This window comes from Fringilla coelebs (assembly GCF_963513975.1).
Source record: "Fringilla coelebs genome assembly, chromosome: 5".
Taxonomy (NCBI): Eukaryota; Metazoa; Chordata; class Aves; order Passeriformes; family Fringillidae; genus Fringilla; species Fringilla coelebs.
In genome coordinates this window covers 1,125,780-1,147,241 of record NC_140033.1, presented here as the reverse complement: position 1 = coordinate 1,147,241, position 21,462 = coordinate 1,125,780, and the positions used below count along the sequence as shown (strand labels likewise).

At 53.0% G+C, this 21,462-nt stretch overlaps 2 protein-coding genes across 2 annotated transcripts; both read left to right on the top strand.

The window, feature by feature from the left end:
- The first annotated feature begins 331 nt into the window (after positions 1-331).
- Positions 332-9,230, top strand: TMEM209 (transmembrane protein 209). Its single transcript, XM_084205846.1, has 15 exons — positions 332-432; positions 1,298-1,437; positions 1,552-1,610; positions 2,260-2,391; positions 2,801-3,039; positions 3,123-3,327; positions 3,854-4,029; positions 4,245-4,316; positions 4,763-4,859; positions 5,662-5,787; positions 6,251-6,348; positions 7,188-7,302; positions 7,390-7,487; positions 7,867-7,940; positions 8,081-9,230. Exons 2-15 carry the CDS (start codon positions 1,301-1,303, stop codon positions 8,133-8,135), a joined length of 1,683 nt encoding a protein of 560 aa, XP_084061972.1. The 5' UTR covers positions 332-432; positions 1,298-1,300; the 3' UTR covers positions 8,136-9,230.
- Positions 9,231-16,322: 7,092 nt separating this feature from the next.
- LOC311153723 (uncharacterized protein) lies at positions 16,323-21,328 on the top strand (the record flags this gene model as incomplete). Its single annotated transcript, XM_084205725.1, has 20 exons — positions 16,323-16,380; positions 16,700-16,846; positions 16,931-17,052; positions 17,149-17,257; positions 17,341-17,457; positions 17,596-17,663; positions 17,740-17,853; positions 17,988-18,173; positions 18,259-18,361; positions 18,447-18,588; positions 18,669-18,852; positions 18,940-19,039; positions 19,118-19,236; positions 19,376-19,413; positions 19,614-19,726; positions 19,810-19,958; positions 20,134-20,228; positions 20,442-20,520; positions 20,785-20,893; positions 21,255-21,328. 20 exons carry the CDS (start codon positions 16,323-16,325, stop codon positions 21,326-21,328), a joined length of 2,226 nt encoding a protein of 741 aa, XP_084061851.1.
- Between the last annotated feature and the right edge of the window lie 134 nt (positions 21,329-21,462).

The window sequence follows — 21,462 nt, the reverse complement described above, 5'->3', positions numbered from 1 at the left end:
AACAAGCGATTGGCGTTTTTCACACATGGAAATACGAAGTTACACCTCCGCAGAAATATGAAACTACACTTGCACAGCACGCAAAGAGACCTAAAACCCCTTACAGTTTTCCCTACTGTGGCAGCACAGACACGGCAAGGTGCAATTTAGCAATTTAGCTGTAAAGACAAATGAAAAAAACCTGAGCGAAACCGTGAGGGCTCCTTCGCCCCCCCCAACATGGCGGCCCCCTCACGCCCTTCCCGCCAAAACCCGCGCGCGAGCGCCCGCCCCCTTTGCCCCTCCCCCGGCGCGGCCGGTGACGCGGCGCGAGCGCCCGCGCAGGCGCAGAGAGCGCGAGGCCCCGGCGGCGTGAGGGGAGCCGAGACAGCCGGCGGGAAAAGGGGAAAAATCTGCCCGGGCTGAGGGGAAACCGGACCGATCTGCCGAGAGGTGAGGAGCGACATGGGCAGGGGCACAGCCCAGCTTCGGGACGGGGACGGGGAGGTGTGCGGAGGGCGGTTGGGAGGGGAGAAGGGAGGTTCGGGGAGGGGGGACCGGAGAGGTTCGGCGGGGAGGAGAGGGGAGGTTCGGGGAGGGGGGTCGGGGAGGAGGAGAGGGGAGGTTTGGGGAGGGGGGTCGGGGAGGTCCGGGGAGGGGGACACTGAGGTCTGCAGAGATAAAATGTGAACAAGGAGATCAGAGAGGTTTGGGGAGGAGGAGAAGAGGGCAGGTTTGAGGAGGAGGACATCGAGGTCTGCGAAGATGAAATATGAGGAGGGGGGTCGGAGAGGTTTGGGGAGGGGGAGGAGCTGAGGTTTGGGGCGGGGAAAGAAAGGAAGTTTGAGAAACGGGAGAGTTTAAATTTGGAGAGGGGGATCATAGACATTTGAGGAGGAGGATCATCATCGAAGAGGTTTGTGTTGGGGAGTGGAGAGCTTTGGGGTGGAGGGAAGGTGAGGTTTGAGGAGGGGAGAGGAAAAGTTTGGGGAAGGGGTTGAGGTCGGGGGGGAGATGTTAGGGCTGCCTGGGACAGAGTTATTTCCTTCATATTAGGTGTTACTGGGCATAAAGGAGGAAATAAAATCTGTGGGTTTCATTTGACAGAAAATACTCTGTTACTTACTGAAATAAGTGAGAATTTTCACTAAAAACACTGATCTTGCCTGGAGGAGGCAGGAGCTTTCCCTTCTCCTTTTGAAGGATATTATTATTCAAAAATAGGCAGAAGATGGACACTGTTCCTCAGTAACCTGGTTAAGAATCTTCCCATTGATTAAAAATTCACAGATTTTGCCTTTTCCCTGTGTTCTCACAGACAATGACGCCAAATAAGAGTCCAGACACTTCCCTCATCGACCTGGCTGTGAAGATGAGGAAACAGGCTGAGACCAGGAAGGTGGTGCTGGCCTGGGGACTCCTCAATATATCTGTAGCAGGCATGATCTACACTGAAATGTAAGTTACTCATTCCATCTGATTCAAAACAGCAAAGATTCCACCATGAGGAGCCCTAAATACCCCCCTGGGTAGAATTTCTGCTAAATTCTCCCTTCTTGTTTTGCTTTTCAGGACTGGGAAACTCCTAAGCACATATTACAACATCACCTGCTTTCCACTCTGGTACATTGGTGAGTCGTTGCAGCATTTAAATCAAATTTCAGCATTGTTCTTTACTCATTTTTATTGCTGGGAGGTCGTTTTTAAGGCAGGGTGTTTTTTTTGGGTTTTTTTTTTTTTTTTCTGTTTGAGTTTTAAATCAAAACTTTGTTTAGCTTTCTGTGATCTCCCTTGAAGCTGCTGGAGTTCCAGCCTTTTCAGGGGCAGATAAGGAGTGTTAACAGCTATTTCTCTATGGGAAATGGGCAGGAAGGACATATTTAACGTGTGAAGTCTTTCCTGATGTGTGCATTAAGGCTTTAGAGAGCCTTAGATTTATTTTCCTGCTGTGTTGTGCTCTGGGTGTGGGCGATATTTTACAACAATTCAAGTTGCTTTCAGAGGAGGAGACTCTAAGCTCTGTCCAACAGGATGGAAAGAAGCAAGAATCATGAGATTTCTCTTTTGGAAAATAACAATCCCGTTTTAAAATGTATAAATTATTTTCAACAGTGAGGAAAATTTTCTCCAATGGTTCTTGCCTAAGAAAGTGAAGAAATCTTGGATACTTCCCCAGACTGGCAGCACTAACAATGATCTGTTTTAAATAGACATAGCCTGGTTTTGCAGATAATGTAATTTTTGCTCAAGCCATGACAGAAACTGGTGTGTTTCTTGCAGAATTTGCCCTGGCAGCCCTGTTCAGCCTCAATGCCCTGTTTGACTTCTGGAGGTACTTCACCTACACAGCAGCACCAGCCAGCTTGGTGACGAGTCCCAGCCAGCAGATCGTGGGCTGGCTGCGCAAGGCAGGTGGGGAATGAACCCCCTCTTGTTCTTTCCCATGGTTTTATTGTTGTTTCTCCAGTTCTGGGTTCTTCAGTCTGAATTCTCTCCTGGCAAGAGCTGTGAGCTGAGCTGGGTGTTTGGGGCTGTCCTGGTTTAGTTTGTGCCATTTGAAGTGGAACTAATTGTGTTTTGGATAATTGAGACGTTAATTGGTGTGGTACGGATGAGAGCAGTGGGCAGGTGGAGGAGCTGATGGAATATTAGAGAAGCCCCCAGCAGGATTTATTCTGAGCTGGGCTCACAGGTGTCAGTTTTATCTGAGTTCTGTAGGGACCAGCCTTTCAGTGTCCCTTTGAACATCCCTAAAATTGCCCTGGATATTTATTTCAATGAGGAAGGGCAGTTTGTTAACCTGCTGGTGCTTGCCTTGCAGCTGTGCAGATCACCCCTCCGCGGGAGGCAGCAGCCAAGCGAGTGCTGTCCCTGACGCCGTCCCCTCCCATCCAGGGCCAGTGTGTGCTGAGCTACAGCCCCTCCCGCTCGCCCAGCGCCAGCCCCAAGTTCTCTGCAGGCTGCCTGAGTGGCTACAGCCCCCAGCTCCAGGCTCTGGCAGGGACCAGCCCCTCTCACAGCACCTCTGGCACCTATTCACCCAGCGGCAGCTACCCCAAGGTAATCACCAGGACGCTCCCAATGGCACAGCTTCAGCCTTGTCAGTGGAAAGAAATGAATATTTGTTGTTGTTTTCTCCCAAGGTTTCCAGCTTCAGCCACTCTCCCAATGGATCTCCCTATTCCATGAGTGTGGGGCCTGTGGACAGCGCTGGGATCAGGTCTCACTACCGATTCTCCCCCATCCTGTACAACAATTCCACCTACAAAGACGACTGCATCACAGACGTCAAATCCCTGGACACCTTCCTGAGGAACGAGGAGGAGAAACAGCACCGAGTTCAATTGGGTAAACTGGGGGGGCTGCTGGGAAAAGCTTGGCAGGGAAGAGGGGTTGGTTCTATCCAGTGTTGGCTTTTGGGATGGGAGTGGTACCAGTAAAAAGGCAAAGGGCCTCTCCTAGTGAGGAGTTGGGGTGTGAGGTAGAACCCCCTGTTTCCCCTTCAGGCAGTTTTCCTCCAGTTATTCCTTGGAACAGGATCTAAGCCTGGGAATGCTGCTGGATTATCTCTGTAGCAGTTGGTGGCTGTAATGGACTGAGATAAGATCACCTTGATAAGAGGGGGATTTTGTCTAAGTGGTTTCAGATAAGGGGCTGAATCCAGTACATTTTTGTCCTGGATTGGAGCAATCAAGATAAGGAGAAAGGCGATGAACTACACCCAGTATGTTTTTCTCCTGGGTTGGGACAATCAAGATAAGGGTAAATGCAGTGTTTCTGCAGAGTATTCACTCTCACTGACCTGTTGTCCCCGTGCTGTTTCTCCAGAATCACTTGGCAATAATTGAACTTCTTAATGCATTAATCTTTGCAGGAAGCTCAGATTCCAGCTCTCCCTCCAGCAGCCCAACGTTTTGGAACTACAGCCGCTCCATGGCAGACCACGCACAGATCCTGAGGAAGTTCCAGTATCAGCTGGCCTGCAGGTCCCAGGCTCCTTCTGCACACAAGGATGAAGCTGATCTGACCTCCAAACAGGCTGCAGAAGAGGTAAATTCCACAAAAAAAGTCAAGAGGGAGAAATGGGATTTTAAAATGTGCCTTTGTGCAAAGGTTTGGATTTGAGCTGAGTCAAGAATGTGGGGGAAAAAGTCCTCCAGCATTCAGCTGACTCCTGTCTTTTGCAAGCAGCAGGAATTGTCACAGACCCTAAAAACTCTGGGCTCTGTGAGGTTCTCATGTGGATTTAATAAACCTTTCCATAGGTTTGGGCACGGGTGACAATGAACCGGCAGCTCCTGGATCACATGGATTCCTGGACAGCAAAATTCAGGAATGTGAGTCCTTCTCTGAGGAGTTCAAGTGGGAAAATTCCTCCGTGTCCTCTGTGCCTGAGATGGGAAGGGTTGCAGTGCCTGGCTGAGGGTTGGGGTGCTCTGTCACACTCAAACCCACACATTTATCATCTCCCTGCTCTCCTGAGCCAAACAGGAGAGGGACTGCATCCATCAGTTTGTGCTTGCAGGGCTGGGATTCATTATCCCCTCTCCTCATTGTCCAGAAAAGCTTCACCTGATACAGATGGCTTTTCCCAACTCCTAGACATTGAATTTTCTGCCTGGCTTGACAATTAAATTCAGTTATTTCCCTCCTTGATTGGTTTCAGTGTTTCTGTTGAGCTGCTTTGTGGTTGTGGTGGGGATGGTTGTAGGGTGTAAGCTGAGGGGTTTATTAAACATTCCTGTTGCTTCTGAGCTTGAATTTTCCCCTTTTTCCCTCCCAGTGGATCAATGACACCATTCTGGTGCCACTGGTGGAGGAGATGGAATCTGTGAGCACTCAGCTGAGAAGGATGGGCTGTCCAGAACTGCAGATTGGAGGTAGGATCAGCAGCCCGGGAATTCCCTTGGAATGGGTGGGACATAAATTAGGGCTGGCAAACAGTTTTGTTCCATTTCTGCTCTCTTTAGATATTGTCTTTGTTCCACCTCCTGCATTTCTTTAAGCTGAGGTTTTCCATAGTACTTCTATAAATATCAATGCTTGGACACTTGGATACAATTCTTAAATTCCTCTTTTTTTCTCCCTTTTTTCTCCCATGAGTTTAATTTTACAGCTCAAATTTTCAATAACAATTGATTATTAATTAGGCAGAAAGCATTTAATAGACAGATGGGCTGTAAATTAAAATTTGTGTCTCCCAAAAGTCTCACTGTCTCCACTGCCATCTGCTTTTCCAGGTTCTTCCTTCAGTTCACCCACTTCTTGAAAGAAAAGGGTTTTTTAAATTCTCAATTTTTTAGAAATTCTGATGACCTGGGGTTCTGTTTTTCATTTCAGGTTAGGATTCTGTAGCAGCTGCTTCTCCTGCGGTTTCAAATTAACTGAGAAGTGGATTTGATGTGCTGCCTTTTAATTAAATGCCTTTTTTGGGTTGTTCTTAGAGTGTTTCCTCCAAAGCTACTGTTGCAAAGTGCTTAAAAAAACCTGTAAATGCTGCTTTTGTTTTCACTTTGTTTCTCTCCCGCTGCTCTTTAAGCTCCTGTTGCTTCCTTGTAGCTGATGTGGAGGAGACTTGTGCTACTTTGTAGTGACTGGGCTGGTGTTTGGGCTGTGGGGTGTGGGTGTTTGCAGCCCCGGCAGGGGAGCTGCAGTGCCCCGCTGAGGCCGGCTCTGTTGCAGAAGCCAGCATCAGCAGCCTGAAGCAGGCAGCCCTGGTGAAAGCTCCGCTCATCCCCACCCTCAACGCGCTGGTGCAGTACCTGGATCTCACCCCAAACCAGGAGTATCTGGTGGAAAGGATCAGAGGTTCGTGCTGTTGCTGTTCTGACTGCCAAACATTTCCATACTGCCGTGAGCTACCTGGCTCTGCATCCCAGAGCAGCTGCCCCTGCATCCCTGCAGTGTCCCAGGCCAGGCTGGACGGGGCTGGAGCAGCCTGGGACAGTGGGAGGTGTCCCTGCCCAGGGCAGGGTGGCACTGCATGATCCTTCACTTTCCCTCCAATCCAAACCCTGCTCAGGGTGAAATCGAATCACTTCATTATCCACAAACAAAAATCATCCTGTAACTTCACCCCTTGGATCGATATCTTCCCTTCCAATTGGAATTGTTCCCATTTCCTACACCAGAACCCCCCTTTGTTTAGATGCACTTCCAGCCCCCGGGAAGGGAATCACTGCCGGGGCTGCAGCGAGGTGCAAACTGCTGCGGCTGCAGCGAGGTGCAAATTGCTGTGCCTGCAGCGAGGTGCAAACTGCTGTACTTGCAGAGCTCTCCCAGGGAGGGTGCATGAGCTCCTTCCGCTGGAACGGAGGAGGGGATTTCAAGGGCCGCAAATGGGACACGGACCTTCCCACCGACTCCTCGGTGAGTTCAGGCACACCTGGATCCCAGGGGTGCTTGCATTTTGGGATAGGGTTTGGAGGGAGCAGCCAGGAAGCCTTTGAGGATCATGGGGAAATCAGAAAATGGAGCTTTGCTGCTGGATAGTTAAGGAGATTCCATTACTCGAAATGGAAAATCAACCTTGAAAGAGGATTTGATTTTCTGGTTGGGAACATGGTTCAATATTTGGAATTGTCCAGCTATGGAGCAGCTCTGAATGTCCTGATAAACGGGAAAAGTGCACATTTTTCTTAATTATTGGTAATAAAATGCTGTGAGCTCCAAGGTGCAGCTCCCAGATTTTTTAAGATTTGTGGCTTTTTTTTTTTTTTTTTTTTTTTTTTAGCAAATTGTCTGTTCTCCCTGCCAGACAGCTCCTGTTGGGTATAAGCAACAAAGAAAGCACTAGATCACAGATAATTTGCTGATGTTACCCACATAAAATATTGAGAACTCTTCAGAAAGGGTTGAAACAGCCCTCAGGCTGTCCCTGGTTTTCTGGATGCTCATCCAGGACTTTATTTCACAATTTTGGCATTCCTAGGACTTGTGGCCAGCGCAGACTTTGCAGTGATCTTCATGAGGGAAAGGGAGAAGGTTCCTTGCTGGGTTTGGGGTGGGCAGAGCTGTTTTTGGGGCTCCTCTGCTGTTCTCAGCCAAATCTGAAATTGGTGGTTTAGGCATGAAGCTGCTCCTAAGTCTGGGGCTAAGCCAGCATTGTAACCACAGATTAGCAAAGGCTGGGATTAACTCCTGGGAGCACAGGGAAGAAGCTGCTGGGTTTGGGGCCGTTGCAGTGAGATTTGGTTGTGTTTGCCCAGATCCTGATGCACGTGTTCTGCACGTACCTGGACTCCAGGCTCCCGCCTCACCCCAAGTATCCTGATGGCAAAACCTTCACTTCCCAACACTTCATCCAGACTCCAGATAAACCAGGTACTGGGCTGGCCTGGAGCTGCTCTTTTCCTCTGGCATCACAGCAGCACCTCTGAAATCTGTTTTTTAAATTAATTTTGAATTCAGACACTTCAAACGAAAATGTGTTCTGCATCTACCAGAGCAGCATCAACCCTCCCCACTACGAGCTGATCTACGAGTGCCACGTCTACAGCCTGCCCAAGGTACAGGGCTTTGTTCTCCTCCTGCTCTCAGGAATCATTTCCAGGGCTGATTTGGGATCTTTTTAAATCCTAGACACATTTTTGTCCCTTTACACAGAGGCTGGTCCAGCTTGGTCTTTGCCCAGCACGTGGTCCTTACCCTGCTGCTGAAAACCCCCTGTGTCTGTTTAGGAGACAGGAGTTCCTAAGCAGGATCTTCCTCTTATTAATTTTCTGCCAATTTATTGTAAAACCCCAAATCACAATCCCTGGTGGGTGGTGTCACTGATGTCACCCCTTGAGGGTAGTGCAGATTCTGAGGGGAAGTTCCAAACTAGGAAAAATCTGAGATTTTGAATTGTTTTGATTTCTAAATCCTTGTCTCTCTCTGTGGCTCCAGGGCAGGAACAACATGTTCCACACCTTGCTGATGTTCCTGTACATCATAAAGACAAAGGAATCTGGGATGTTGGGGTAGGTATCCCATGGGAACAGCATGGGAATGGTGTCAGACCAAAACCACCACGGTGGGCTGCTAATTAATGGTGCTAAAATCGAATTAGCAGTAGCTTTTAAATGGAAATGGCTAATTGTGATCCCTTTGGGGTTTGCAGGCGTGTAAATCTGGGGTTGTCAGGAGTCAACGTGCTCTGGATCTTTGGGGAGTAGTGGGACCCAGCCCTGGAGGACAGCGCTGCTCTGAGGGATCAGCTTGGACTTCAACGTGCATTTGCTACAAACCAGGAGCATTAAAGCTCAGCTTTGTGGACAGAGGGAGGAAGTGCCTGTAATTACATAGAATGTTTCACTGTGGGGATGAACTCCAGACAGGAGTTCTGCTTCCTGCTCCTCACCTCAACCAGTCCTGTTCAAACTGAGCTTCACTGATCTCAGACTAAACCCAACCCAAGCTCCTTGGAAGGTGCAGCTGGAACAGCCTCCCCAAGGCTGTGCACAGCTGTGAGCACTTGGAGGGATAAAGCAACTTGGACAACTTCAGCATCCAAGAAATTCCAAGTCTGGAAGCTCAGGCTCAGTTTTGCTTCATTTTATTCTGCATGATAAAAACCAATTATTTTTATCCCTGATTACTGGTGTAATTGTGAATTCTGACCCCTCAAGATGTTCCTGCAACTGAAAAAGAAAGACAAAACCATGTTTGTCTTGCTGAGTTCAGCAAATATGAATTTTACTTATATTTTAAATTTTTATTTTCATTGTTTTGTACAAAACCAGCGTGGCCTCCCCTCTTAAAGGGCCTTGAGAGCTCTGAACTCCCCAGGTACCGTGACTGCCACCAACTCTCACCTGCCTTGCTTTTGAATTTAATTTTCCTTCAGCTTTTTTCACTAATTACCACCTAATTTGGGAGCTTTATGCACCTTGGTGGGAAACCAGGCCCTACACACCCACAGGTTTCTGGGAATGTACCTTTTTTGGTAAAAGCACTCGGATTTGCTTCAAAGAAAGGATCAGTCAATATTTGTCAAATTTCTCTAAAGGGCAGGGGGAGAATTTGTTGTAAATTCTGGTAAATGAGTATTTTAGAAGCGTATATAGGACCATAAACACATGGAATCATTGTACTGTATTTTTTACTGAGGGGAGGGAAAGAGGAGTTTTTGGAACTTTGCTGTTTTTTGGTGTGAACTGACTGGTTTTGGGCACTCTGTCTCTCTTCCCTGGGGGACCTGGGTTTTTCCAAGGAACTGGTAACAACATGGCTCATTTGGTTCTTGTATTAAATGAGTTTGTTTTCTCAAACACTTTTGGGGTTTTTCTTGTGTTCAGCATGACCACATTCATCCATGTACCACAGAGGAATGTTCAAGAACCAGATTTAGCTGGGTTTCACCCCAAAACTCTCCCCTTCAAGGACAGCACAGCCCCATGAGCTCTGTTAGTCACACATTCTAAAAACGTGAAGTGCAGAAATCCCTTCTGTCCCCAGTAAGTGGGGATCCTCAGGAAGAGCCCATCCCATAGGGCACCCTTGGCTGCCCTGGGCTCTGCAGCCCCAGGACCCTGCACGTTTTTGGGGTACCCAGAACTCCACATCCCTCTGTGCTCCCAGGATCCTGCACAGCCTGTGGAGGAATGGTTACAGGCTAGAGGCCACTCTGACATACTTTTGTTTGCTGACCAAGGAAGGACTGGGAAAGTACCAAACCCAGCTAATCTGAGTTTCTGCACCTGCAACAACATCATGTCCTTGAGCACAGCAGTAGTACGATAACAGTAATGAGGATGAGACGTGAGAAGCAGAAATGTAAGCTCTCAAGAATGAGGAAGAGCTGATATTGTAGTATAACCAAGAGATTGTTTAGCTTACAGAATATGCATGAGCTTATCACTTGTTGTGTATAAAAGTCTGGTGCTTATCAATAAAGTTGGAGCTTGCTGATTCTTACATTAAGAGTCCCAAGACTGCCCTCACCGCGACAAATGGTGCCCTGCACAGGGACCTTACAGAAGGTGAAACTGCGAGCCGCGATCCGGTGTAGAATCCGTGTCGGTCCTGGAGCAGCGCGGGAGGCACAAAGAGCGGGAGCTCCCTTGCCCCGAGTGGCCTTACGGGAGGGCTCGGCCGATAAAGCCCCCGAAGTCTTGAAAGGCTGCAACAGCGCTGACGATTAAATTAGAAGGTAATAGAGAGACAAGCGGCTTATAATCTTTTAAAATGCTTTTTAGAAAAGCAGGAATTACAGGGTATAGATCTAGCAAAAGAACTTCCGGGATTGCTTGTGTATGGAGTGGCGTAGGTTTAGAGATAATTATGGGTGGCGGTGCTAGATGATTGTAAAACTGTAAAAAAGTTGTTTAAAACGTAGCGGATAGTTGCTAACGTCGTAAAACATCAGGCTGAGCAAAAGGTTGCTCAGGCGTCTCAGCTGCCGCGTCAGATACCTCTCCCCCCCCACCCCGCTGCATCCCCTTCGGCCGGTTCCTCTCCCCCCGCTCCCTCCGTGCCGCCGCTTGCAGGGGGAGGTTGGCTCTCCCCTTCGGCCGGTTCCTCTCCCACCGCTCCCTCCGTGCCGCCGCTTGCAGGGGGAGGTTGAGGTTGGCTCTCCCCTTCGGCCGGTTCCTCTCCCACCGCTCCCTCCGTGCCGCCGCTTGCAGCGGGGGTAGGCGCAAGCGTTAATCGGACCCGAGAAGCCGAGGGAGGCTATGCAGTTAGCCCGGGTGAGGCTCGACAGGGTAAAATCCCCAGGGTGTATTCCCTCATTCATGTGAATTAAACAAGGCAGAGAAGAGCCATTTGGGTTGCTTATCGACAGAGTGGCCAATGCTATTCAGACAGCAGGGGTCCCTGAATATATGCACGGAGCACTGTTAGGTAGTTTAAAGGGACAGGCGTAGACCACGCAGAATCAGGGGTCAGCTGCTCTTGCTACCTTGCAAGCGTCCGTAAATCGGCCTCAGAGAAAAAGACCATCACGACTCCGCTTTAGAATCGCTGGTTTTATGAACTGTCTGGTGCCGGCACTGCCAGTCTGACACACACAGAGTCACCCTGCCGTCGCGTCTCGGGAGACGGGAAGCTGAGTGAGAGGGTCGCCCCACGTCGACACAGCTGGCTGCCCAGGACCCGAGCGCCTTCCCAGCACAAGTGCCTCCTCCCTCCGCCCTGCAACCAGAGGAAGCCTCGGCTTGGACTTGGCAACCTCAATAGACTGTACCCTAACAGACAGCCAGCCACAGCGTATTAAAGACCCTGTTACAGCAGGTGGACAATCAGTGGGGGCTTTATTGATTGGATGCTCGTCTGACAGCATGGTGGGACTTACTATTCTTGTTGGACTTATTGATGCTGATTATACAGGAGAAATACAAATAATGGCACCAACGTTATTCCCTTTGTTCATTCTGGCTGGATCACGAATTACTCCCTTACCTCAGTTAACTGGAGGAACTTTACCACTGAACAAGCAGCAACGTGGTGAGGGTAGTTTTGGCTACAGGAACAATGGCTTTGTTAACAATGGACTTAAAGCATCGTCCTAGGGGACAATTGACGTTCAGTATGGAGGTCACACCATCGCTCTGACTGCGCTCCTGGACACCGGCGCAGACGTCAGCATCATAGGGACGCAGAAATGGCCACCTCAGGGGCCCACCCATGCAGGAAATGCTACCGTGGCAGGAGTAAGAGGACTCATTTGCACAAAAATCCCCTCTGCTGAAAATTCTTATAGAGGGAAAGACTGTCACCTGTGCAGTTTCTGTAGTACCACTCCCTGAGGGTGTCCACGCCTTGCTGGGCCGCAACAGGTTGGCACAATTGGGACATCTTACCACAGATCTCCCTTTATAGAGACTGCCATTGCATGGACTTTCCTGATGGAAAACAGAGGACCTGGTGTATAGCTGGGTGCTATGAGTGACTCAGAAGAAGATGACATGGAGTTAACACCAATAACTCCAGGACCACCCATAATCTTTAATCCTTTTGATGCTCTCAGTGATTTTTCCACTCTTTGGGAGCTGATGGTTTCCAGTCCTTCATCCCTTAAGCCAACGGCATCCTCACCTGCACAAGGAATACTCGAATGGTCCATTGGTCAGCTTGCTCAGAGGAATCCTGTGGAGATAGGCTCAGAAGAAATTCAACTCCAAGCAGTGTATTTGAGCTGTGCTGGAATTGACAAGGAGGGGGAAGACCGAAGGCAAAAAGCTATTGAAGAGTTTTTCCCAAAAAACCTGATAGTTCCGTCTCCTTGGAGTAAACATGGAGGCAAGCAAGTTCCTCAGTTTACGTCAACTCCATACATAGCTGTAAGTGACACTTCCCAGATTCCACAGCTGAACTTCCAGCCTTGGAAAAGGAAAAGCAATGCTGCTTGTCAGACAGTACTGTCTTTGCCAGTAGATTTTGATTTAGAGAAAATAGTAGGTGCATATTTTAGAACTGATGAGCAGGCAGATGAGTCTGAGGAAAAGCTGATCGCTGCATTTATCAGAAAAAAGCTGTTTCCAGGAGAGGATGGGAATGAACCTTCATCTTTCTTCCCCTCTCTGCACAGTCTGTGTGGTGGTCAGCCACATGAAGTGCATTGTTCCACAGAATTATCCCCAGTCGGGGGCAGGGGAGCCCTGGCCGCATCTGGTTCGGAGCGTTCTGATGTCAGCCGTGAGGAAAATCAGTGGCCAGGAACAGAATCTCCAGAGAAGCAATCCTGTTTTCCAAAACTTAAAAGATTTCGTAGCGCAGTATTTGGTCAAAATGCAACTTGGAACATTTTTGCTTGGAAACATAAAAATGAAAATAAAATTTGGGGATTGCACCAAAAAAAAAAAGGGATATGTACCACAAAAGTGGTAGTTTTCTGATGGAGAACTTAATCTGTTGTTTCTAAGAAATTTTTGTACATATTTTCGTATTTTCATTTTCTATAAATAAATAAATGCAAATATAAAAAAAAAAAAGGAGAGAGAGAGAGAAAAGTTTAAAGACTATTAAAGACTATTTTGCAGATTAATACTATAAGGCCTATATGTGATATCTGTATCTGTATATGAGGCAACAGTGGCAGATAGCTCAATGATAAGTGGAATTGCAACAATTGACTCTTTTACAAATGTACCTTTCCATCAAAGGGGTAAAAAACAAACAAAAAACACTAAAGCAAGAATCACTGTCAGTCTGAGGCTTCTGAGCACATGTTTTTGCTTTGCCCCAAGTAGTTTGCTGAGTGAAGCCTACCATTAAATGTACTAATTTCATTTAAAAATATTTCTTTCTCTATGAAACAAATACCATAATGCAACTGCCTGGTGCAATTATGCTACAAAGGAAGTGTCAATCTCATCAAATAACCCTACACAATTGCCAGCAGGTTACTTATTAATATGTGGAGACCGTGCCTGGCCTGGTATCCCATCTATGCTGCCAGGGGGGCCATGTACAATTGGACGGCTGTCTCTGCTTACAGCAAACACCTCCATGATATTGAATATGAGCTGCCACCATTATAGAAGTAAAAGAATGGCTCATGCATTTACTGCTGACTGTAAAGATGATGTAAAGTTTTGGTCCCCAGAGGCCATAATTGCAGCATCCTTTCTAGCTCCAGGGGTGTCAGCTGCAGGTGCCCATGCCACCTTAAATAAGTTGGGATGCTGGCGTGCAAAGCAAACCAACGCTACTTCTATGGCACTTTCCAGCCTTTGGCTTGATGTTGATTCTATTTGCCATGCAATGCTTCAAAATAGAGCTGCAATTGATTTTCTTTTGCTTGCACAGGGCCATGGCTGTGAAGAATTTGAAGGCATGTGTTGTATGAACCTTTCTGACCATTCTCAGTCCATCCACTCCCAGCTCTCTGAGTTGCGGAGGTTGACTGGAAACTTACAGGAAGAATCGGGCCTTGGCATTGATGGATGGCTCAAATCTTTAGGCCTGGGCTCCTGGCCACGTGCTATTGCTAAGGCTGGTATTATAGTAGGCATTATAGCTTTGTTAGTAGTGTTAATTTTGCCTTGTTTTTGTATATGCTTGCAAAATATGGTGCAAAGGATGATATCTGCTGCATTTAATCAAACCTTGCTTGTGCAAAAATAAAACAGGGGGACTGTGGAGGAATGGTTACAGGGTAGAGGCCATTCTGATATGCTTTTGTTAGCTGACCAAGGAAGGACTGGGAAAGTACCAAACCCAGCTAATCTGAGTTTCTGCACCTGCAACATCATGTCCTTGAGCACAGCAGTAGTACGATAACAGTAACGAGGATGAGACTGAGAAGCAGAAATGTAAGTTCTCAAGAATGAGGAAGAGCTGATATTGTAGTATAACCAAGAGATTGTTTAGCTTACAGAATATGCATGAGCTTATCACTTGTTGTGTATAAAAGTCTGGTGCTTATCAATAAAGGGGGAGCTTGCTGATTTGATTCTTACATTAAGAGTCCCAAGACTGCCCTCACCGCGACAACAGCCTCTTCCTGCACAGCCTCCAGCTGGATCCTTTTGCACCCCAAAGATCACACAGCCCAGTCCCACTGTACCCCAAAGGATCACACAGCCCAGTCCCTGTGCACCCCAAAGGATCACACAGCCCAGTCCCTGTGCACCCCAAAGGATCACACAGCCCAGTCCCACTGTACCCCAAAGGATCACACAGCCCAGTCCCTGTGCACCCCAAAGGATCACACAGCCCAGTCCCTGTGCACCCCAATCCTCTGTGCTTCACACCCCTCAATCCCTGTGCACCCCAACACATCGCACACCCCAGTACATGACACCCCTCAGTGCCTGTGCACCCCAATAGATCACACACCCCAGTCTTTGTGCACCCCAATACCTGGTGCACTCTGCTCCCTGTACACCCCAATACATCACACATCCCACTCTCTGTGCACCCCAGTCAGGCCCTGTGCCCCCTAATTCCCATCCAGCCTGCTCCCTGTGCCCCCCAGCACATCACACATCCCAGTGCACTCTGCACTCCCAGTACAGACCCCAGACTCCTGTGTACCCCTGTCCTGCTGCTCCCTGACACCCTGTGCACCCCAAATTCATCGTGCACCCCATTCCTCCTCATGTTCTGCACCACAGCCCCTGCTCCCCATGTACCCCTCCTTGTGCACCCCAACACTGCACAGCCCCTGCTCCCCCTGCACCCCTCACTGTGCACCCCAACACTGCACAGCCCCTGCTCCCCATGTACCCCTCCCTATGCACCCCAGCACTGCACAGCCCCTGCTCCCCATGTACCCCTCACTGTGCACCCCAGCACTGCACAGCCCCTGCTCCCCCTGCACCCCCTCCTTGTGCACCCCAACACTGCACAGCCCCTGCTCCCCCTGCACCCCAATACATCGCAGACCGCTGTTCCTGCAGGCCCTAACTCTGCCCCCCCATCCCCGTGCACCCCGATACACGGCACACCCCAAATCTTGTTCGTTCTGATCCCTGGGCACGCCCCACACACTGTGCACCCCAATTCCCGATGTACCACGCACCCCATATCCCTGTGCCCCCTGGTTCCCCAGCACCCCAATATCTGCACCCTCTCACCTGTGTACCTCGTTACACCGCACACCCCGCTCTCTCTGCACCCCAAAACACCGCGCACCCCGCTCTCTTTGCACCCTGTTACCCGCGCACCCCGCTCTCTCTGCACCCCAAAACACCGCGCACCCCGCTCTCTCTGTGCCCCGTTACTCTGCGCACCCCGCTCTCTCTGCACCCCAAAACACCGCGCACCCCGCTCTCTCTGCGCCCCGTTACCCCGCGCACCCCGCTCTCTCTGCACCCCAAAACACCGCGCACCCCGCTCTCTCTGCAGCCCGTTACCCCACATACCCCATTCTCTCTGCACCCCGAAACACCGCACACCCCGCTCTCTCTGCACCCCGTTCCTCCGCGCACCCCGCTCTCTCTGCACCCCAAAACACCCCGCGCACCCCGCTCTCTCTGCACCCCAAAACACCCCGCTCTCTCTGCGCCCCGTTACACCGCGCACCCCGCTCTCTCTGAGCCCCGTTACTCCGCACACCCCGCTCTCTCTGCGCCCCGTTACACCGCGCACCCCGCTCTCTCTGCACCCCGTTACACCGCGCACCCCGCTCTCTCTGCACCCCAAAACACCGCGCACCCCCCTCTCTCTGCACCCCGTTACTCCCCGCCCCGCAGTCCCTGCGCACGCCGTTCCCCCCGCACCGCGGTCCCCGCACACCGCAATCTCCGCATCCTCTCACCTGCGCACCCCGGTCCCCGTGCTCCCCCATCGCCGCCCCGGCCCCTCCCGCTGGGGCGGGGGCGGCTCCCGGGGGCGCGCATGTCCGGCCCCGCCCGTTAAATTCCGGCGGGCCGGGCCGGGCCGGGACCACCCGCGCTGCACCTGCCGCTCCCGCCATGGCCACTGACGTCGAGCCCGGCCGCCGCCGCCGCTGCTGCGCGCAGGACACGCCCGGTGAGCTGAGGCGGGGGTGGGCACCGCCGGGGGATCCCCGGGCACCAGAGGGGATCCCCCATCCCTGGTCTTCACCGGGCCCCACCCCTCCCGGCCCCCACGCCGGGCACCGAGCGGGAATTCCCCGCCATGTACCGGGCGCTGGTGAGGTCCCCCCTCCTGAGCATCCCTGGGTACCGCCCTGGGAGCTCTGTGTCCCCCCTGCGGGGTTTGGGGACCGAGTGACACCCCAGCACAGCAGCACCCGGCTGTCCTGCCGTGCTGAGCCCGGGCAGGGTGTGGGGATGTGGCCCCGGGGTGACTCCGGCAGCTCCCGCAGATGCTCCCAAGGTCCCGGATTACCGCGGTGACAGCGACGGCCCCCGCCGGGGCTCCCTCTGCGACCGGCACTGCGCTGCCATCAACAACGTGCAGGGGGACCTGGGGGAGCTGGGCTGCCACCTGCACCGTCCCCGTGTCCCCCCAGGTAGGCTGGCTGTGGGGTGGGCGGGGTATGGGGCCCGGGGGGGGTCCCACACCCGCTGTGACACCCCCTGCGTGTCACCCACAGCCACGTCCACCCCGTCCTGCTGCCAGCAGCACTCGGAGGAGGTGTGCGAGAGCTGCGTGGTGAAAACCACCCTGACCGCCGAGAACGCTGTGGAGGCCAACAAGCTCTCCAACAACTACAAGGTGGGTGGGGGCACCCGTGGGTGCTCCTGGAGAGCTGTAATGGGTTTTAATTTTCTTCCTCTTTGCTCATCCCAAAAAACCCTCCTCTCTCTGTAGTTTGGCTTCAAAAAATGGAAGAGCCACGTGACGGCGCGGCCCTGGGAGGACCGGTCGGAGATTGTCAAGGAGCTCTACTCTGACCTCAACGTCATCCGAGGCTCTGGAGGTGGGTGGCCTTGGGGACAACCCAGTGTGGATTTGGGCAGCTGCAGGTGACAACGGTCCCACCTGGTGCCTTCCCTCCCGCAGGGTCCACGCTGACCTGTGGGAATGTCCTTTACCTGCTGCTCTTTGGCTGGTGGCTCTCGCTCCTGTACATCCTCGTGGCTGCCATGATGTTCATCACTGTCATGGGGGCTCCTTATGGTGAGTTCCAAATTTGGGACCCCCTGTGAGGGCTGGATGAGCTCAGAGCTGCACTGATAGGTGGTGGGGTCTCCTGGGTCCCTTCTCCATGGACTGTCCCTGTAGGTGGAAGGGACACTGATGGTCGTGTCCCCACAGGGAGGCTCTGCTGGGACCTGGCTGGGTATTTCCTCTGGCCCTTTGGCAAAGTGATCCAGAAAGTGGAGGTAAGGGTGCCTTGGGGAACCCCTGGGGGGGTCTTGGGGTGCCCTATGCACACCCTGATGTTCCCCCTCTCCCCAGGTCCCCAAATCCCATCAGGCGTGCGATGCCGGCGTGGGAGAGAGCTCAGCCCTGCTCGGGGGTCCCACACCGCTCCGCTGGCGCCCGCGGTGCTGGGTGGGCGCCGGATACTGGGTGAGCCCCGTGCCGGACCCGGTGCCATCACCCCTGGAGCCTCCAGCGTGGTGGCACGGTGCCCACGGGCCCCTTCCCTCCCCTGGGCTCAGTGGTTTGGGGGTCAGTCCCTGAAGGTGCCCTCCTGTTAACAGCGCCACGCCAGCACCGCAGCGTGGCTGTGCCTGGGCTACCCGCTGCTGGCGCTGGCCCACGGGCTCGTGTGTGTCACCGCCTGGCTCCTCATCGTCCTCATCCCCGTGGCCAAGCTGAGCGCCCGCGCCGCCTCCCGCGTCCTGCTGCTGCCCCCAGAGCGGGTGCTCATCCGGCACCTGAGGATGGTGAGTGACTCTGGGCAGGGGCAGGGTCCCACACCCTGCTCAGGGGGCCATTTTGGGTGGGGGTGACCCTCTGGTCCCTCTGCAGACAGAGGTGCCTCTGGAGGGAGAGGTGATTCTCTGCTGCTACCGCGCCGCCAACCCCTACTACTACAAATACGCCGTGGACGGCATCAACGTCTTTGCCGTCAGTATCCTTCTGGGAGCTGGAGCGGGACGGGTGGGGAGCCAGCCCAAACCCACCCCCTCTGCTGTGTCCTTGACTGGCCGCCCCAGACCTGCTGCCCCTGGTGCTGGTGACGCTGGTGCTGGGCTACGCGGACAGCCCCAACCACCTGACCGGCTCTGCCGTCAAGTTCACCTTGGCCCTGCTCTCCATCATGCCCCTCTCCTACTACATCGGCATGGCCATCGCCAGGTGAGCGGCGATGGGGACGCTTGGGGGCCCAGTGGGGACACTCCAGCCCCGCTGTGACACCTTTTCCTCCTCCTCTCCAGCATCTCGGCCCAGAGCAATTTCGCGGTGGGGGCGGTGGTGAACGCCACGTTCGGCTCCATCACCGAGCTCACCTTCTACATCACCGCCCTCATCAAGGGCTCGCGGGAGGGCAACCGCTGCTACGCCGAGGTGGTCAAGTCGGCGTTGACAGGGACACTGGTGGGCTGTGTCCTCTTTGTGCCGGTGAGACGGGTGGCGCTGAGAGCTGGGAAGGTGCTGCGAGCAAAGCAGTGATGGGGAATTTTTTTGGGGGTTTTTTCCGTTCCCCAGGGTCTGTGCATGGTGATCGGGGGCATCCGGCACCAGGAGCAGCGGTTCAACAGCCGCTCTGCGGGCGTCAGCTCGGCCCTGCTCTTCCTCTCCGTGGGAGGTGAGTTGGGGACCGGGGTGTCCCCAGTGTGGGGGGTCCCACCAGGATGGGTGCCTGCTCCATGTCCTGTCCCTGCAGGTGTCTTTGCCCCAACGCTCTTCTCCAAGGTGTACGGAAAGCTGATCTGTGGCGAGTGCCACAATGTCACCCAGAACCCGCTGGGCCACTACCTCTGCCACAACTGTCACTTTGACCTGGTGAGTGGGGACCTGGACCCCCAACAGGGGGAATTTGGGGTCAGGGATGCTCTGAGCCCCCCTGGATCTCATGCTGGGTGGTGGCAGTGGGGCTGTCCCTTGTCCCCTGTATCCCTGTTGACAGGTGCTCTCTCTGCAGATGGACAACAACGGCACCCTCTACTACAGCCACGTCCAGTGAGTGTCCATGCAGTGGGGACAGAGCTGTCCCCACGATGGGGTGGCACCTCCTGTGTTTGGTCGTGTTCCTACATCCCTCCCAGGGCCCCTCTCCACCACAATGATCCAGTGCCCCATTTTCCCATCCCCAGGGCAAGTCCCCTGGGGTCTCCGTGCCAGACCCTGGTGGCACTGACAGTGTCACCTGTGTCCCACAGACCCCTGGTGTACACGGTGTCCATCCTGCTCCCTGCTGCCTACCTCATTGGGCTCTTCTTCACCCTCAAAACCCACACGCACATCTACGACATCCACATCAGCGACTGTCACAGTGAGTGTCCCCGATGTCCTGGCTGCAGGGCTGGCTCTTGTCACTGCTCGGGAGTGTCCCACATGTCTCTGCTCTCTCCCCAGTGCCTGGCCACCACCACAGTGCTGTGGTCCACTGGTCCCGCTGGCGGGCCCTGGTCATCCTCCTGCTCTCCACCCTCTGCATGTCGGCCTGTGCTGACCTGGCCACGGAGCACATCAGCCCCATCCTCACCAACTCCACCATCTCACAGGTGAGCTGCCTCTGGCTGTCCCTGAGGACCGAGATGTGCCCTCCAGGGATGGGGACCTGCCCTGGCTGCAGCTGGAACCCCAAAAGCAGTGGGGGAAAGATGCTGAGGTGCTCTGCACAGTTGGCCAGGGCCTGGCTGTGGTCAGGCCCAGGCTGATGTCACCTCTTCCCTGCAGTACTTCATCGGTGTCACCGTGCTGGCAATGGTGCCTGAGCTGCCAGAGATTGTCAATGGCATCCAGTTTGCCCTGCAGAACAATCTGAGCTTGAGGTGAGACGGCTCCAAGGATGAGTTTTGGGGTGGTTCTTCTGCCCGTCCCGTTCCCATTGCCGTGCCTTGGTGCCCATGATGGGCTGCCCAGCCACTGGTGGGTCAGAGCGTGTCAGCTTGTCCTCAAGGAGATTAGTCACCCAAAAAACAGTGTCAGAACTGGGATGGGCTCTCTCACCCAGACACAGCCCCTAAGTTGTCCTTCCTCCCCAGCATCGAGATCGGGAACTGCATTGCGGTGCAGGTCTGCATGCTCCAGATCCCCATCCTGGTGCTCTTCACCATCTTCTACGTGAGTAGTCCCAGCCAGCCCTGGGGGACCTCCTGCAGCAGGGTTGGGGACACGGTGTCTGTGGGACACAAGAAGGACACAGCTGCCCCTGCCAGTGTCCTCTCTGCTCAGTGCAGGACAAGTGGGGTCAGATGTCTCCCGGTGCTGTCCCCACCCTGGGGACGTGTGGCAGAGGGGGTTTAGGGGGTGACACACAAGTCCTCAGACAGAGTCAGTGCGGGGTTGTCCTGGTTGGCCATAAACCCCAAATCCTTTTCCTTGCAGCCAACCAACTTCACCCTCGTCTTCAGCGACCTCCACGTCTACGCCAGCATGTTCAGCGTGGTGCTCATGAACTACATCTTCATGGATGGCAAATGTGACTATTTCCAAGGTGACCACCTCCCACAGGGCTGCCGTGGGGCTTGGAGCATCCCTGTGTTCCTTGGGATGTGGGATGGAGGCTCCTGGGCCCAACCCTGGGGTCAGCTGCTTTTTGGGGCTCTTGGCATGTGGTGACCTGAGCAATCCTGGGGTCTTGGCTGAACATCCCGGAGCTGTTCCCCTGCAGCAGCTCCAAGGGAGATCACTCCCATTTCCCCCTTTAAAAGGTTTCCAACTCCCTTTGAATGAACATTTTGTAAGAGAAGCATGGAAGTCCTCTACAGGGGGCTAACCCAGACCACACCAGGTCTAAGCCCACGTCCCTCCTTGCTCCAGGGAGTAACTCCCTCCCCCCTCTCTGTCTGCCCCAGGCACGGTGCTGGTGATGGTTTACTTCATCCTGCTGGCTGTGTATTTCTTCGCCCCGTCGCCCAGCGGATGCTGAGGTTTGGATTCTCCTGTCTCCAGCCCCCTGGTTGGGATCAGCACCCATCAAGACCTTTTCCAGTGTCTCAGGGACTTGGCCGGGCTGGCTCCGGTCTGGAAGCGCCGTTTCCCGAAGCTCTTGCTGCTGTTGGG